General features: G+C 47.8%; 1 protein-coding gene across 7 annotated transcripts in view; it reads left to right on the forward strand.

Moving 5' to 3' along the window:
• BCOR (BCL6 corepressor) overlaps positions 1 to 18,678 on the forward strand; it is an 82,254-nt gene that overhangs the window by 44,715 nt on the left and 18,861 nt on the right. For 3 of the 7 annotated variants that reach the window (XM_061359345.1, XM_061359344.1, XM_061359343.1), the window contains exons 4-8: positions 460 to 3,291; positions 3,968 to 4,021; positions 4,469 to 4,652; positions 12,533 to 12,814; positions 13,219 to 13,572. In XM_061359345.1, the coding sequence (XP_061215329.1) occupies positions 460 to 3,291; positions 3,968 to 4,021; positions 4,469 to 4,652; positions 12,533 to 12,814; positions 13,219 to 13,572 (3,706 nt within the window). The remainder of the gene's footprint in view (positions 1 to 459; positions 3,292 to 3,967; positions 4,022 to 4,468; positions 4,653 to 12,532; positions 12,815 to 13,218; positions 13,573 to 18,678) is intronic. The other 4 variants (XM_061359347.1, XM_061359349.1, XM_061359346.1 and 1 more) reach the window with 4 other exon arrangements.

Below are 18,678 nucleotides of genomic sequence, written 5' to 3' on the forward strand. Positions count from 1 at the left end.
CACCTTGCCCTATGAATCATGTGGTGCTGGCAAGCTGTGGCTGCAGGAGAGGTCCTGGAGGACGAGGAGAAGAGGCTCTCTGTCCTTCCTGCTTTCCATGCCACAGCCCACATCCTTTTACTTCGACAGGGCTGGGGCTGAGGAGCCAGTTGCTGCACAGAAGTGATGCCACTGAGCATCATCTCTGGGCTGCTTCTGGGTGCTTGGGCTGTGGGTCCTCATTTCTTTGTTTCTAGCCAGTAAGTTTTGGGTGCAGAGAGATTTTTGTTGGTATTCGTGGTGATACATATTGCTCCATAGGTTCCTGTTTTCCCATTTTCCAGTGTGATCAGCCTCTGTACGTTTTCATGACGAGCAGTGTGTTTGCTTTGGTGTTTCTCTTCCAAAATGCTGATGTATCTGCTTGAGTGGTATCATGTTAGTGAAATGCGAAAGTAACATACTTCTTGTTCTGTGAAGGTGGATGCGACTACAGCACATCGCATCGACAGTCTCGCAGCTCTGAGTATGGACAGGTCTGGACTCATGCGAGAAGGACTCAGAGTCCCCAGTAGTATTGTCTATTCCAGCTTGTGCGGACTCGGCTCGGAAAAATCACGGGATGCTACGGGCTCGATAGCTGGGCTCGGATTTACTCCTGAAAGAAACCCAGAGATACAGTTTAAGTCTAATCCCCCCGAAGTGGTAGAAAGCGCAGCTGTCTCTGGAAAGGCCCCGAACGGCTTCAGCGCTATATACAAAACACCTCCTGGAATACAAAAGACCTCTGCTGTCCCGACAGGGGAGACGCTGGGTTTGGACCGCACTGCGGGTGACAGGCAGAGTCCCCTCGGTGTCAGTGGTGCTAGTTACCTAAGGCTCCCCTGGGTAAACCCCTATATGGAGGGCGCGACGCCCACCATATACCCTTTCCTTGACTCACCAAATAAGTATTCATTGAACATGTACAAGGCATTGCTACCTCAGCAGTCCACCTACAGCTTACCACAGCACCTGGCTTACTCACCCGTGTGTACGAACGGTGAGCGTTTTTTATACCTGCCTCCCTCCCACTACGTTGCCCCTCACATCCCTTCGTCACTGGCGTCGCCCATGAGGCTCTCGACCGCTTCGGCTTCACCGGCGATCCCGCCGTTGGTGCACTGTCCGGATAAGAGCTTGTCGTGGAAGATGGGTGTCAGCCCCGGCAACCCTGTCGATGCACACGCCTACCCCCACATCCAGAGCAGCAAGCAGCCCCGGGTCCCAGCTGCCAAGCCGGCTCCCGCCAACATCCCAGCGGATCCTGCGCTCCTGCTGCCGCACTCACCCCGGCCGTCTCCGCGCCTTCCCTTGCCTGCTCAGGTCGGGGATGCCTACGCTGATTTCCACAAACACTTCCCCAGGATCACCACCTCTCCCTCCTCCGCTGTTACCCTCCCAAAGCCCTACATGAATGTCGGAGGCGAATTTCCACCTTCCCGCCTCTCCAATGGGAAGCTTCCCAAAGGCAGTGATGCTGGGGAGGCACCCCCACCGGCTGCCCCCCATGTGAGGAAAGCCAGCCATGACCGGAAAGACGGCAGGTCCCCCCCGCTCCTGGAAAAGCAGACCCCGACCAAAGACGTTGCTGACAAACCACTGGACTTGTCAGCAAAAGTTGTTGATGCGGAAACCACCAGCAAGTCAGATCACAGTAAGAAAATGATGCCGACAGTCCTGGTGCATGGCAGGGCGGGAGGGGGGACACACTTGCCTGGCAGCGATATAATACAGAAAGAAACTCTTTCTCCTGGGAATGGCTGCCCCATCTACAGGCCTGAAATTATCAGCACGGCACCATCCTCCTGGATTGTTCCTGGTCCCAGCCCCAATGAGGAGAGTGGGAAGAGCGTACAGCTGAAAAACAAGGCTTTGGACTGGGTGATCCCTCAGCAGAGGAGCTCATCCTGCCCCAGGATGGGTGGCACAGAGGCGGTCATTGGCAGTGTCTCAACGACGGTGTCGGCAGGGGGGCGGCCGGCGTCGGCATCGCCAGCTCCCAATGCCAACATGGATTGCACCAAGGCACCCAGGAGCTCTGCAGAGAGCACTGCATCAGTTATACAGCATGTCGGGCAGCCTGTCGCCACCCCGGTGAAACACAGCAGTAAGGTGGCCAAATCCTGCAGCCAGGAAGCCAACTTCAAGGCAAGTGAGAATGCCCTGGCCTCCAGCCCCATCTTTCTGCCTCCTAACGAAGCGTTTCGGTCCCCGCCTCTGCCCTACCCCAGGAGTTACATCCCATACCCAGTGCCGGAGGGAATAGCCATCAGCCCTCTATCCCTGCATGGGAAAGGACACGTGTATCCACACCCTGTCTTGCTGCCCAATGGCAGCCTCTACCCCGGCCACCTGGCTCCCAAACCCGGCCTTCCCTACAGCCTGCCAGCGGGTCGAGGGGAGTTCATGACCTACCAAGACGCGCTGGGGATGGGCATGGTGCACCCCATGCTGCTGCAGCATTCGGCTTTGGAGATCAATAAGGAGGAGAAGGTGGAAAGGAGGTCACGGTCTCATGAGAGGGTCCGCTATGAGGACCCGGCTATGCGGGGCCGGTTGCCAGAGCTCCTAGAGAGCAATGGGAAGATGCATTTTGAAGTACCCAGTGAGAAGAGTGTGAAATTGCACCAGAGCTCTGGCCACAGTAAAATCTCATCCAAAAGTGACAAACACCTCTTCCCAGATCTTCTGCGAGATGAGCAAGAGGCTAAAAGCGAAGCAAATGTAACTAAAGCCAACTTCGTTGCAGAAGGCAGTAATCAGGCTAATGACCCTACAAAGCACAAAGTGGAGCAGGCGTCGCAGCACAGAGATTTTATTGTAATGAGAGAGGAGTTTGGAAGAAATAATGATCTTCATGAAACCTATAATTTCAAGCAAACCCAGAGTTCATCGGTGTTCGGCTTAAGGAAAGAAGATTTGTCTGTGAGCCAGCCTAAAGACAGAGTGGTGGTCCAGCCTTCGCCTGCTTACTTGGAAGGTGCTCACGACAGTGATGCTCCAGCTCTAGCTTTCGGCAAGGTGCAGGAGGATGCGAAGCCGTTCTGCATGGGGACAGCACCTCCAAGTATTGACACCAACCAGACCTATACCAAAGATGGAGCCGATGATACAGAATCTGCCGATGGCAAAATACTAAAACCCAAGCCATCGAAGTTGGCCAAGAGGATCGCAAACTCTGCTGGTTACGTAGGTGATCGATTCAAGTGTGTGACAACCGAGCTGTACGCGGACTCCAGCCAGCTCAGCCGGGAGCAGCGGGCCTTGCAGGTGAGTCCGCACGGTCCAATGAGTGCCGCGCTTTGTGTCGTTATTTCTGTATGGCAAGTCACAGTCAAGTTTTAAAGTTGAGAGAAGCAACACAGGTGGGGAAATCAGGAGGTGTTTTTGTCAGGGCGTGCTCTCCAGAAAAACGGTTTTAAGTAGCAGAGTAAGTCTCTTGATGAGAATAAAGAATAGTATGCATGGTTTTTACCTGTGTATGTGCTAGTAAGCTTTAAAGGGCTTTTACTATGATCTGGTAAAAATGTTAATGTACATATGCAATGTTTGTGGAGTTATGGAGGGGAGTCGGACAGGCGTGCATGTTCCCTTGGCGCTGTAATTTCTCAGCTGGCCTGTAGTGCCAACTAGCAAAGCATACCCAGAAGTTGTGATTCGCATGCCAAATGTGCAGCTTGATGGAGAGGAGTTGCAGCCATGTATTAACGGGACTCAGGCAACATTTGCGCCAAGCAAACGTGTAGGGAAAAGTAGGAGCGGTACTGAGGTTGATGCTGAGGGATGACAGATACTGTATAGGAATATCCTTAAGGTATTTTACTTTAAATGAAGGGATGAGTTAAGCCAAATTGTTATGCATTGTTAAGAAAAGAATTGGTTTATGCTTATAAAAATGGATGAAATTATCTAAATGATCCATTGAGTGCCCATTTTAATTACATAGATGGAAGGATTACAAGAGGACAGTATTTTATGTCTACCTGCTGCTTACTGTGAGGTCAGTTCTTCAAATTTTTATTACTAGACTCTTACATAAACCTTTGAGTTAAATTTCATTTCCAAATACACAAAGGGAAGTCTGTGGGCCATGGTCTTTATTCATTGTACAGTTTTGTGTTGTTTTTGTTTTCTTTTTCTTTTCTTTTTGTTTTTGTCTCTTTTTACCTCCAAAATGGAATGTTTTTGTTTTATATACAGTATACATTTATATATATCTTTTATATATATATATACATACTTACATATGAAAGAATTGTGTGGTTATTTGCCTATAGATGCTAGAACACTGTTTTACGAGTCAGGTGTGTTAAGCTCCTACCCTAGCTATCTATCTGAAAGCTTGGTTTTGAGCTGATTATTCTTTGGAAATGCTTTCATATAAGGTAAGGCAAATGAAGTCGCTTTTATCGCAAGACTTTTTTTTTCATATCAATTCTCTTTCTAGCGTGCAATGATGCGCTTCTCAGAGTTGGAGATGAAAGAGAGAGAAGGCCAAACAACTACCAAAGATTCAGAGGTCTGCAGATTCAGCCAGGCAGACTGGGAAAACTTGAAAGGAAACAGTGAAAAGAAGCCAAAGCCTGTCTCTCTGGAAGATGCCGTTGCTGACCAAAATGACAATGACAGATGTAAGCGAATTTACATGGCTTTCTGAAGCGCGTATGTGTGTGTCTGTGCCACGGCAGCTTGTGGCAAAGCCGCACGGGCAGTTTAATCTTTGTGTTCTTGGGGTGTTGCTGGTTAAAGTCATTGACCTCAAGCTCTGCAGGTGCGGAGCTGCCATGGATGGGGCTCTCTATACTTGTTTTGGGGTCTGCAAGTTACTGATTACAGTTGTACTTGCTTTTCAGGGGATAGTTAACTGCCCCTGAAACTGCCACCTTAAAGAGATTGTCCTTTTAATTGGTGCGGTACCACATCAACCAGGGGAGGCAAAAGGTCCAAGATTATATTTTAAATGCAGAAAGGAAATGAGGGAAGAGAGGGAGGTAAAAAGGGGTTCAGCTTCCTGAAATTACTGTAGTGCTGGGAGATGCCAGTATTGCAGCATTCAGGCAAAGCAGGTATGGAGGACAGAGGGGTGGTGGAGAGTGGGGTAAAGGATGTGATCTGCTAGGCTGGCTTACCTGTAAAAGCTGGCTGTAAAACTGCAGGTGGTGAGAAGCTGGTTTGCCTGGGTGCCTTCTTGCTGCAGTGGCTGGGGATGTGTGCGTCAGGTCCTCATGGGCTGGCAGGGTGCTGCAAAATTCCCCATGGGGCTGACTGTCCCTCCAGGCTGTGGCAAGGTGTTGGAGGACTATGGAAAGTGCATGCTAGTGACATTGTCTTAAAAGTAAGAGAAACTTCAAGAAATAAATAGTATTAGGGGATTTTTTTTACTGTGTGCAAGAAAAATAGCTTTTTTAAAAAACCTCTTAGTGAGCATGTGGCTTCCATCAATTTCCCTTTTTTTTTTTCTCTTTTACCTATATAACTAAGGAATGGATCAGTTCTTCCTGCTGCTACTTTGTTTTGAACAACCTGGGGGAAAAAAAAACCCGACTATGCTGAAAGTATTGCAAAACAAGAGGAATCAATGCAGACTGCACTTTGTGTGTGTGTGCACTTGTAACTCGGTGGTTGAGTGTGCTCTGCTGTAGGTGGGGATTCATGAGTAGGGCTAGCAGAAAATTTCGTTCAGGCAATTTAATAACTTTGAATTATTCTTCTGGTCTTTGGTTAATGCTTTTGGCAGAGATCATGCTGGTCAGTCGTACTTGCTCAGTTATTCACCTAAATCAAGTTACTGGGGTATTGCTGTCACTGAAATAACAGCCCCAACAAAAATCGGCCTGGCAAAATCGCAAGGGGAAGTTCGAACTATGGAAGTAGAGAAGGTACCATAGTGGGGAGAGGCACGCTGAGCTCCTGGAAGCCAACCAGGCTTTCCCTTCTCTAAGTAATACTGAGGCAGATTTTGGAAGGAAGGCACGGCTGCCTTTGCTGTCCTTGTGCTAAAGACGAGCTCGCCAGGCTGCTGCTATGGCTGCCCCACTTGCAGCCTTCCTTGCTTGTCAGAGGGCTCAGGGTGCCTTGGTGTTATGCTCTCTCGGTTATAATCTCACCCTGAGTGTGCTGGAAAGCATAAAGAGCTGCAGATCAGCGGGGTCCTGCCAGCTTGTTCTGGCTGCAGGGCAAAAGGGATCCAGGGGATGAGAGAGGGACAGTGGTCTATAGGGTAGGGATCAGTGCAGGGCAGGGACAGAGAGTCTGCTTAGTGGGTTTGTGGGGAGGAAAAGCACTATAGCATCGTTATTTGCTGAAACACCGCCTTCCATCCTCGCAAAAAGCTGAATATGGTGCCTCATTAAATTCGTCATTTAGTGAGGTCTGCAGCACTTGAATCTGCTGGCTAAAGTGTGTTTGAGACTATTAAATGCAGGGAAGATATGTTCAGTCTTACATTAGTACGTTCCTCTCCTCTACGAATTAGCTCCGACTTAACAGGCTATTTCAGAGTTGAGAGGAAGGTCTGAATTCCTAAAGGTGCAGATATGCTCTGCTGAGGGAGCTCGTCTTCTGTATGCCTGACTGTATAGCAGCAGATACTTACTGGTACAGATTCAGGTCTCAGTAAAAGTTTTTTATTGTGATGGTTCACCTCCTGCCCCTCGGGATAGCAGCTGATAAATCAAGAAGCCAAGTTTCACACTTCTTAAATGCATGTAGTGTAGTGGCTTGTGCTCTGGTGCGGCTTGAGTCATCAGTGGTCGTGATGCATCTCTCACGATGCAGCTAGCAAAGGGGTGATACGCTCTGCCTGCTCTTCCCTTCATTCACCACCAGCGAGACCCAGAGCTACGTACCTCTTGCCTTCCCTTTACCTCCAGTTTCTCACCATGCTGTTGGTGTGTTTGTCTTTAAAGCTCTTCAGTGGGGACTAGTTTATGGTTTGGAACCTCTTCCATTTTCATTTCTGCCTCCTGCAAGTGATTTTGCTGCTGAAAAGATGTTCACCTCGTTTTATGTAGCATTCATCCAGCACTGGCTAAAAGCAAGCAATGCGCCTTTGTGTGAACAGGAGATTCAGGAGCAAAACCAGTGAGCTTTTGGACACAAGCACTTCACCTGCCCAGTGTTGGTGGGGAAGAGGAAAACCACAACTGAAACTGTGATTGTAGCACGGAGCTGGCTTGTGGGGTTCCGTGCTGCTGCCTTGGTGTGGAGTGCGGGAGCCCATTGAGTCCTATCAGCTGCTCAGCCCCTTGGCTCCTCTAAATCTACCATTGCAATGACAACAACAACAACAAAGGCTAAATAACAAGCAAGTGATGCTTATAGAGGCATCTGATAGGGTGGAAACTCCTTTTTTTAGCTTGCTCTGGGATCTGCTCATTTTTGTAGCTGTACAGTGTATGTAGGGATGGACGTTTTTGGAAGTAAATGAAGGCAAAATACTTGATTCCTTAAACTTTCCCTCTAACTTGGTGGTGCATGGCTTTGCTGTACCACGAGTCTTCTTAAGCTTCATCATGCATTCTGGAGACAGGTAAAGAAGATGGGGTTTTGTTCTTTGTTTTTATTTTTTCCAGGTTTTGTTTTTCAAAAAAGGCCCAATTTAAGGGAGGTAGCCGTGTTAGCTAATTAATGAGCAATTAAAGCCAAGGAGTAAAGTAGAAGTGCTTTAATTCTCTCCCATCTCATTTAGGTTTTGCCGGGCATTCTAAGAACAGCCTCGAAGCTGCTTTGTTGCCAAGGTGACTCGTAAATGTTGCTGAGGCGATGCTGCTCTGGTGCATTTCCATAGCACAAACATGATAAATTATGGGATGCATATGTCATGAGTCATAGGATTGTTCAGAGATCAAGTGATTTAAGCTATTGGCATGGACATGCGCGTTAGTACGGGCATGTGATGATCGCATGTCGGTTCATAACAAAGCTCTTGTAGCGGTACTGAAAATCATACCCAAGTGTGAAAGATTGGATAAATTCTACAAGCTGTGAATTTCTTGATCAAGAAGCATGATTTTACCTCTTTCTCTAATTTTCTAAGAGGAAAACACTGCCCGTTTAAATCTGATCTGGGGAAAATGAAAGCTGACATGTTAAAAGCTTGATCTTAAGGTGTGAGGTCACGGGGAAAAAGTTAAACCAATTTCTGTGTGTGAAAGTAAATGGTATAATGTGCCAAAGCCTTTAGAGCTGGTGTGCAGCGTCCAAGTGAGGCTTCGGTGTCCCTTTGCATGGTAATCCCCTGCTTTCCAATCCGGGCTGTGTGTATACCTGAACAAATGAAAGATGGAGACAGTAAACATGTCCTTTGACCTGGTCAGTTATTACCTTCAGCAGGACAGGACATAGTGCAGAAAGAAAAAGGGGAAGAAACAAAAGCCAGCGCAGGGAGAGTGGTGGTTGCTTGCTTGTGCAGTGTGCTAGGCTTGGGCAGCAGGAAACAAATGTGGAAAGCTCCCAACCAGAGGGACTGGGAAGGAAAAATGAACTCATCTGGGTTCCCTTTGCTCCATGGGGTACTCAGAATTGGATGCTGAAGGTGACTTCACAGAATTTCTTACTGATGTTGTGATCTCCAGGCTGAATACTTGGTTTTAGCATTTGTATAGTCATTATCATCCTTGGATGAATAAAGGGTGCCTCTATAAGTGAGCGCAATGAGAGGTTGCTCCAGGGAAGAGGAAAGGCTGTTTTTAGCTGCCATGTTATTTGAACAAGAGAATTGCAGCCTAAACACTAAGATGTGTTTCCTTGTTTGCATCGCATGGGAGGGCCTGGTCTCAGGCAGCTGACAGCAACAGGAAGATGGAAAAATGAAGGAAAGTTTTTTTGTGGATAGCATGTTTGTGTGTATGTGTGTGTAACTGTTTCTCGCGAGATTGTAGCCCGTGCACTAGGGAGATACTGCTTCAGGCAGAACCCATATGTGAAGAAGCATCTTTAATTCTTCCTTGTTTCTAGACTGGTAGGACAGTGAGAAATGGTTTGGGTTGTTGGTGCTGGCTCTTAGAGGTGGTGTGACACCGGCAAATGCTGGAGGCTTGAGGAAGGAACACATTTAAGAGTTTAATCTCCTTACTCATTGAGGTGTGTTGCTATGAGAACTCAGCATTTGTGCTGTGTTTCTGGCTACCTCGTCACTGTTTGAATAATGATGATATGAAAACTCACAAGAATTTTGTTGTTGTTTTCTTCCTGGCATGGAGAAAAGCATGTTGTAGATACATGGCAGGGGGGAACAAAAGCAAATAAATGTTCCTTGTCCTTGTTGGGCTTGCACGATATGCTTATGTTGCTGTGCCTCTTGTTGACATTTATATCTTAATTTGGGGAGACACTGCGTCTGATCTGGGTTGCTTGCAAAACAGTTTGAGGACAGAGTGGAATCCGGTGGTAAAACATTAATAGAGCCTGCACCCTGTAGGCTGCTGCTGCTCTGCCAAGGGGAAAAACCTCTGGGCATGCAACGTGTCGGTACAAGCTTGCGTAGGGAGCCTGACAACCTGTGGGTTATGCTGTGTCCTGAACAGCGACTGACCTTTGGTTTGTCGTGGTGAAAATTCGTCTGTGGAAGAGGCAGGGGGCATCAGCAGCAGAGCAGCCGGGCAACAACGCGTCCTGCATGGCTCTACAGCTTCGCTGTCCTCCTGTGCCGATGCAGGATGATTACACAACCCAGATTAATGTGCGGAGATGTCACTGATCTTTATGGCCTTAACCACATCTAGGGGGACAGATTTTAGAGACACATGTGCAGAGGGATTTCTGGCTTGGGAGCCCGGGAGATGTGGCTGTGGTTGCCCCAGGGGACCCCCTCAGATGTCACCAGAGAGCAGAGGCAAAGGTGTTGCAGGCAGCGAGGGCTTTCTGGATAAACTTCAATAGGTGTTTGCTGCTCTCCCCAGCATGTGGGGCCCCGGAGAAATGCTAACGGTGACAAGCTGTTAGTGGGGTTACAGCAAATGTCTCTCCCCTCCTTTTGATTCGTTAGCATGGATGGTCTGAGTGAGCAGTGCTTGGCATCCTTGTGTCGAGTCCCCTTGCAGATAGAGAAGGAATTAATCTGCAGCGGGTCGCTTTCAGTGGTGGCAGGCTGGAATTAGCTTGCTGTTTCCTGCAAGCCCCAAAGATTAAGAGTGTCAACCCTCCCACCCTCCCCAGCCTGCTACTTCCTCTGACCCTGCAAAAGCTTCTCTGGGAATTGGTCAGGATGTGCCTGCCTTTTCTCAGGCTAGACAAGGTTAGGAGCAGGAAAGCTGTCCAGAACGAGTGACTCTTAGCATGAACCATGGTGTGTAGCTGCTGGTGCTGCTGGAGACGTGAAGGCTATAAACAGTGGGAGTGTGGCAGAGAGTGACCTTACCTCATCTGTTTAGGGAAACTGACCATATAAGTATCATGTTTCCTTATGAAATGGGGGAAAATAGCAGGCAGCGTTAAAAACATAAAATGGAGAGAATAATTTCTAAAGTGATACTTAAAACGTGGCTGGTCCAGCTTCTTTCATGCTGTGTGAAACAGGGTTGCTGGTGCTGTTGATGTGGTTATAGTATACAGCTGTTGGGCAGCATCTTCATGCCACATGTGCAAGCATGGGATGTTGCCAGATTCTGGTTCAGGAGGACACTGGCGATTCAGAGGCACAGTTGTAGGAAGCTGGGATACCCGTTTTCTGCAACACGTCAGCATTGCTGGCTGGAAGTGTGACAAACTGCATTTTAAAGTCTTGAAGGGAGCAGGTGTTGGCCAGGCGGCCTTGTGGAGAGGAGCATCGCCAAACAGCAGAATAGCCTGAGCGTCCAGCTTGCCTGGAAAGAGTCGACTCTGTTTTGATTTTTCTTGGCCAGATATCTTCTGCTGTTTCATAAAGCAGCCCTGCAGGCAGCTTCCCAGGCAGTGTAAAAATGATGGTGGGGTGCCTGCAAACATCTTTAGAACCCTAGGTGCTATTTGGAACTATTTCCAAGTTGTGGTGATGAATGATCTCATGAGAGTTCTCCCCTTTTTCGACTTCCACTGCTGACAACAGGTGCTTCAAGGACAGTTGTGAAACCAGAAGGTGTTGGCAGACCTGTAGGAAGGTGCTCTCAAGGTTAGGTGAGGTAGAGCTGGGCTGTATCCAGGGGCTGCCAGTGCTTGGGTATTGATGTGGTGGGTCTCTGAGGGAAGAGGAGGGGAAAGGGGGCTGCAGGGGATCAACTTCTGCCTTGGTGAGGGGGAAGAGCAGAAGTTGAGGGCCAGGCTGCACAGGAGAGGAGGCTGAGTGAGGATGGGGAGGGGAGGGAAACTGAGCTATCAGGAGCCCAGGTAGGAAACTCGCAGATGAGTTTGCAAGAAGGGAAATGGGAGAATGAGGAAGAGCAAGGAGGAGAAAGAGGAAAAGGAAGAGTGAGCCATGGGGAAGTAGGATGGAGCTTGCAGTTTGCCAAACAGCGGCAGATGTGCTGAAAGGCTATTGGTCAGCCAGGAGAGCTAAAACACATGGGAAGACCAGCTTGCTTGTGAGACTTGTAAATAGGAAGCCGATTAACCGTGTTTCAGTCTGTGCTGTGTGTCTGCCTAACCGTGCCTCAGCTAGTTTGGTTAAACCCAGGAAAATAATACCTACCCAAGGTGATGATTATGTGTCACATTTAGAATTGCTTAAGCTGTCCCTAAATTTGGGGCAGCAGTATTGGAGAGGGGAAGCTGAAGTTAGGGCAAGCATGGCAGCACGGGGTGTTTTTGTGGCTAATTTGTCAGTCTGGTTTCTAGTAAGCTTTTCATAGCTCGCTGCTGGTGGAAGTACTCCCTGAAAAAAGTGAGGTCTTTTTTAAGAGGAGGTGACCGAGATCATGTGATGTTCAGTGACTGGCTGATTATTCGAAGAGAGGGAACCTTTTTATAACCTGGGTTTCAAGTAGTGCTTTTTGCAAAATAACACCGCTATTCTTGGTGGCATTCCCGTGTAGTGTGTGCGTGCTCCATATCCCATTTATATCTCCAAAAGAAGGGACAAATGCTTTTAAGTCAGACTCCGCAGTTCGATGCAAGAAGTTAGGGAAGAATTAGGAACTAGCAAAAGGCTAATACTTGGGTATCATCAAATGGTATTTTTGAAAGCAAAGTCATTGCAAAGTGGAGTTTGTATTATTGTTATTTACCGTGTTTTTGTGGGGCCAGGCTGCTTTCTGAAAAGGGTCCGCTCTTTTGATATCCAAAGATGTTTCATTATTTGAAAGAGCATATTGTGATGTTTCTATGGATACAGGTATTTTGAATATTATACTTCTTAATTTGATGCAAAACCAACAGAAAGTATTGTGCTGCTGGAGGTTTTGTACTTAACTGGTGAGAAAACTGCTGCCTTAGGCTGACCAGAGGAGACTTGCTCCGAAGTACAGTTTCGTGTTTATTTGCATGCCTCATGAGGAGGCATGATGGAGATGACTCTGAAGAGATCAGAGAGCATAGCTTGCTCACAATGAATTGTTTTGTATTTATTAGGTCATGGTGTTTGGTTTTTTGTTTTTAGGTAACTTTACTAGTACAGAAAACAACCAAGGTCACTTTCTTGAAAGTCCAGAGGAAAAAGATCTCTCAAATGAGAAGTGTTACTTAGAGAGACATTCTATATATGAAAAAGCGGAAGACCAGTCAACAGAAGATATTAGCCAACATCCATGTCCACATCTGGACAGGAAGCGTAAACACTCTGGTGAGAGAGTGCAAAATGATGGCAGCCAAAATGAAAGCTTTGTGGATGAACTGCAGGATGAACTTGCATCAAAAGCAAAAAAGAAGAAGAACTCCAAAGGTAAGACAGTATTTTGCTTTGGTCTCTCTTAAGGAATGTCTTGTGAAAGGAATGTCCCTTTGGCTTAATGTGTTTCCATTTTTGAATTTGATAGTTACTAATGTGAGCACTGTCATTTCACTTTAAATTATATATATATATATTTATATATGTATGTATATATATGTGTGTATATATATATGTATATATATAAAAATCTTGGTATATAAGGGTAAAACACTAGTCGCTGGACACTGTAGCCACAGCAGTGCAAGTTACTGTAGTGCATGTAACCCTTAATGAGCGAACCTTTAAAATGCATAGTGTGGTGGTAAAGCTGAGACTATATGCCCCAAAAGTGAAATGTAGCTTTTGTTTTAAGTTGAGGGGGCTTTTTGATTAATTTTTAGTTATTTTTCCATTAGATGACTGGCCTGAGAGGGAAATGACAAACAATTCCTCTAACCACTTAGAAGAGCCCAATTGTAATGAGGTGACCAACCTGAAGGTGTGCATTGAATTAACAGGGCTCCATCCCAAAAAGCAGCGTCACCTGCAGCATCTTAGGGAACTATGGGAGCAGCAGGTGTCACCAGAGAGATCCCCGTCCGGCAAGTTGGGCCGGCAAAGCAGGAAAGATTTAGCTGAGGCTGTTCAGCCAGAGGCCACTGCAAAGGTCAAAGACTTCACAGAAGAAAGGCACACCAAGAAAAGGTCAGAGGCCAAAAGCAATAGAAGTTGGTCTGAAGAGTCCCTCAAAACAAGTGACAATGAACAAGGTATGCAGAGACTACTAGGGAAACCAGCTGGCTTTAGCATTTACAGTGACGCATGCTGCCACCAATGTTAAGGAATTGTTGAGAGCTTTTTTATTATTAAAACATTGTATTTCTGTAAATGTCCATTTGTATAAGGGCTGACAACTCCTCTGTAAGAATTGCATTGTAGCTGATACTCTAGACCAGAACACGTGTTTGTGTATGTGTGTGTAACTGTGTTTGTGCGTGTGTGTGTGTGTGTGTGTGTGTGTGTTTTGGCTTTAAATACTCTTTCATAGATAACGTCAAGATGAAGTTTATGTCTCTAGAGGAGAACTGGGTGGGGGGGCATGCAACGTGGGCATGTGAGGGAGGCAGTGAAGAGGCTGCTAGTTGGTGTAAGAGCATTTAAGTAGACGTAGTATTTGAGGGGCTGTGACCCTGTGAAACACAGCTAGCAGCTCTTGATCTCGGGAACCCAACGCCTCCAGCACCCTCACCACGGCTCGGATTCCCTGCCTTTCCCAGGACATATTGCTCAAGAGCAAAAACGCATCCTCCTCCCAAAGAGGATTCTTTGCTTGTTCACATGGGCATGTCCTGTAAACTCCTGTGGCCCCACTCCCTGGCCCCTAGGAAGAGATCTTCCCAGCAGCTCTCTCCTAAAGGGTCACTTCCTCAAAGCTCATCTGCTTTCTTTGACTTGTTTCCAGCTGCTTCTTTTCCCTTCACTCCACTTCTTCCTTTTCCTCATCTTCTCCCCCTTTTCTGCTCATTCCCTATCCTAGGGGAGAGCCTGTGGAGACAATCTGCCAGATTTTCCCTTTGGACCGGCAGGTCACTCTCCTGTCCCTGCCGTCCTCTGCCCTCAGGCACATTGTCTGCTGTTGCTTTTCCGCTTCCCTGTTACATTTATTGCTGTAGCTTGGTTGGAGAACTGGTAGCGAATGGCAGCATGCAGCTCACGTAGCTGATACCCCTCGTGTGTCCCCTGCAACTCATCATGAATCCCCATCTCCTCTGTGCAAAGCAGGGAGCCCTTGTCTCCTCTTTCAGCTTTTCAGGTTGCAAATACTTTTCTTCCTCTCCTCCTCTTACCCCTCCAAGTCCTCTGTCTGCTTCTGAGGAAAGGCTGGTTTTGGGAGCTCTGAATTGGATATTTCGGGTCCTTTCTCCTTCATAGGCCTGAGAGTTTCATCAAACTGGTAGACATTCACCCTCCACATGTAGTTCAGCTGAGATCCCCTCAAAAGAGAGAAGCATGAATAAAGTGACTCCTCTTATTCCATGCCATGGAAAGGACCAAGTCCAGATCATCCTGCACTAGTGAGAGTTTTCTTGGGTAGCATCTCCGAAACAGTCACAGGCAAATATATTGACTTCCTTTCTATCCTAAAGCTCCTCACCCATCTTTCCCCTCAGTAGGGTTATCTTGAGGGCAGAAATTCCCAAATTTTGATGCTTATTAATGGGGAAGGTTCTCCAAAAGGATTTGTGGAGCAGGAGATCAAAACTTACTTTAAAAGGAGCTTTGACTCTTCTTCCCTTGCTTTATGTGCTGCATTGGTGAGCATGGTATTGGCCAAACACCCCTACCCATCACCTTTGTACGTTCAGAAAGAGACACCTTGTAGAGATTAAATGAGGGCTGCTAACAAGAAGCCACATTGTCTAAGGATGCTCTAACTTTGCCCTGTGATGCCTCCTGTGGCAGCAACAGGCTTCTCTAACACATGACCTCAGGAAGGAAAAGGACTTGGCTTGTGATTTATGCACTTACACACCCTTGCCAAGGGCATTCAGATTCAGTTTCCTCATGGCTATGAAAAACCTCCTGGGTCTGGAAGCCCAAAAACCATAAACCTGACTAAATTATGCCTTGCCATTCATGGTGCAGAGGCATTGGAAATTGTTGAGGTCACTTTGCTGATGCTCCTCCATCCAGTTGAAGCGTAAACCTTTGGATCTCCTTTTTCGTAGTTCATTAGGATGAGGACATTTTTCCCCATTGTGCAACAGAGCACCCTGCATTGACAGTTGCATGGGGATGGAGACTTTCAGCTTGTCTTTCTTGCACAGGAATAGTTCTCAGACTTTTCTTAAACAAGCAGGTATCAGGAATACAAGAATACACCCTGTCTTTTGCAGCTTTTTGTGCTCTGGGACTGGGAACAGCTGGTTCCTGTGCCTGTGAATATGGCGGTTTTTACTGCTGGGAAGCTGGTTGTATCCCAAGAAGTGGCTGTAACAAGGTATCCAAGTCTGCCCCTACACCAGAGAAGCATTAGTCCAATAGCAGGATGATTTGCTGCCTGTGCCAGCAAATCTCCAGGAAGAAGGAAGGGGCTGACTTCTAGGCTTGTTGCTCCAGCTGTGTTCAACCCAGGATTTTAGGTGTATAGGTCATGCAGTGCACTGCAAGCCACCACTGGGCTTCCACCCCTCTGTTCCCCTTTCAGTGCCTGCTGGCTGGGTGACCAAGTGGTGGCCTCTGGAAATGTTCCTTCAATGACACTTCTGGCTGTTGCCTCCTTGCAGCCTCACTTGTAGGTCAGAATCATGAAAGCTTGGGATGTGGCTTGCCCCAAATAATTTCAGAGCAGAGAATGGATTTAGAGCAGCCCTGAGGAGAAGGACCTGGGGATGTTGGAGTATTGTGTGCAGTTCTGGTGTCCTCAACATAAAAAGGACATGGAACTGTTGGAACAAGTCCAGAGGAGGGCCACGAGGATGAGCAGAGGACTGGAGCACCTCCCGTATGAAGATCGGCTGAGAAAGTTGGGGCTGTTCAGCCTGGAGAAGAGAAGGCTGCGTGGAGACCTCATAGCAGCCTTCCAGTATCTGAAGGGGGCATATAGGGATGCTGGGGAGGGACTCTTCATTAGGCACTGTAGTGATAGGACAAGGGGTAATGGGTTAAAACTTAAACAGGGGAAGTTTAGATTGGATATAAGGAGGAAATTCTTTCCTGTTAGGGTAGTGAGGCACTGGAATGGGTTGCCCAGGGAGGTTGTGAATGCTCCGTCCCTGACAGTGTTCAAGGCCAGGCTGGACGAGGCCTTGGGTGATATGGTTTAGAGCGAGGTGTCCCTGCCCATGGCAGGGGGGGTGGAACTTGATGATTTTAAGGTCCTTTCCAACCCTAACTATTCTATGATTCTGTGTTGGTTGACAAGAGTCATAGAATCACATACTACCAGGTTGGAAGGGACCTCAGCGATCATCTGGTTCAGGATGCCCCAGCACTCTGTCCAGCCCAGTATTAAAAGTATCCAGTGTTGGGGAATCTGCCACTTCCCCTGGGGAGATTATTCCAATAGCTGATTGTTCTCATTAGTAAAAATGTTCCTCTTAATGTGCAACCAGAGTCTCCTTAGGGGTAAGTAGTGCCCGCTACCCCTCCTCTTTTCTGTGTGGCTCCTTGTAAAAAGGGAGTCTCCATCTTCCTTGTAGCCACCCTTTAAATGACGCAACATAATGATAAGGTGCCCCTGCAATGTGCACTTGCATCCCAGAGAGCCAGCCATAACTTGGGCTGCATAAAAAGCAGCATGACCAGCAAGCAGGTCGAGGGAGGTGATCATGCCCCTCTACACTTGTGGGACCCCACCTGCAGTACTGTGTTTAGCTCTGGGGACCCCAACACAAGAGGGATATGAACCTGCTTGGGCAGTCCAGAGGAGGCCACAGAGATGATCAGGGTTCTGGAGCACCTCTCCTATGAAGACAGGCTGAGAGATTTGGTCTTGTTCAGTCTAGAGAAGAGAAGGCTCAGAAGAGACCTCAGAGCAGCTTCCAGTACCTACAGGGGGCTACAAGAAATCTGGAGGACTTTTTACAAGGACAAATAGTGATGGGACATAGTGGAAATGGCTTTAAGATGCAAGAGGATAGATTTAGATTAGATATTGGGAAGAAGTTATTCAGTATGAAGGTGTTGAGACACTGGAACAGGTTGCCCAGAGGAGCTGTGGCTGCCTCATCTGTGGCAGTGTTCAAGGCCGGGCTGAACAGGGTTTTCAGCAACCTGGTCTAGTGGAAGATGTCCCCACCCATGCAGGGCCGTTGGAACTGGGTGGTCTCTAAGGTCCCTTCCAACCCAAAACATTCTATGGTCTCCCTAGGTAACCGTTGCCGTGCTGACTCTCCAGGGTGCAGCAGGTCTGTTAGGGTACCTGCAACCTCAGGGCACTTAGCTGGACCTGTGGCTGAGGTGGGAGCTATTGTCTCTGCTGAGGTCCTAGCTGAGGAATAACCTTCTGGTGCTGTCAGTGGCGTGGTAGCCAGCTCCCCAATGTTCTCCAAGGAAGCTGCAGCTGCTCACCCAGCGCAAGGAGAAGACCCAGGTAGAACAGACACTAGAGCCCCGAGGAGAGGAACTGGGAGGATGTAGCACACTGGGAAAACTGCTGCCTGCCCCTTGGAGCTGCCTCTGATTACAGGCAGTGCAGCGGCCACTGGCTTGGCAAGCAGGAGGGGGCAGCTGCTGGGGGGGGAGCCAAACAAACAAGCATTTAGGTGATGCAGCAGCAGCTGCTTTTCCGCATGGACCTCTCTGCATCCCACTGTTGTGGGAAGGGAGGCAGGTCCTGCTCTGAGTCAGGCTCACCACAGCCCACATCAGTCAGAGGTCTGGGGTTTTGGGGTTTGGGTTAGGTTGTTTTTTATCCACGGGTATTTGGGGGTATTCCTGCTCGCTCCTGTCTTTTTCTACTCCATATATATAGTGGTCAGAAGGATGGGGTGGGATTCCAGGATTAAGCACTTGCCTCTTCTCTGTCCGTTTTCCCAGGCTGATGCTTGGATTTTTCTGGATAACGTTGGCCTCTTGCAGCGTTATTGATCCTGAAGCTGCTGGGCATAGCGTTGCTACTCTCCATCTCTTTGCTTCACACACTCTTAGCCAGGTGCCTGCTGTCACCAGTGTGGAGGGTGAATGTGGAGCGCAGAGTTTTATGTGGAGCTTGCAGGCTAGAGTACATGCTTTGTGGCAGTTAAACTTCTGATGCATTGGCATCCCTGCATGGGCAAGCCTTCAGTTTTTTGAGATAGGCTTCTCTTCCTGTGTATTTTCTTCTTCCTTCCTTTTGCTATTTCTGTCCTTCTCCAGACCTGTGAGGTTTTTCT

This window comes from Neopsephotus bourkii, unplaced genomic scaffold, assembly GCF_033783945.1.
Source record: "Neopsephotus bourkii isolate Nb327-2 ecotype Australia unplaced genomic scaffold, CSIRO-AGI_Nbou_v1 NB_962, whole genome shotgun sequence".
NCBI classification, from domain to species: domain Eukaryota; kingdom Metazoa; phylum Chordata; class Aves; order Psittaciformes; family Psittacidae; genus Neopsephotus; species Neopsephotus bourkii.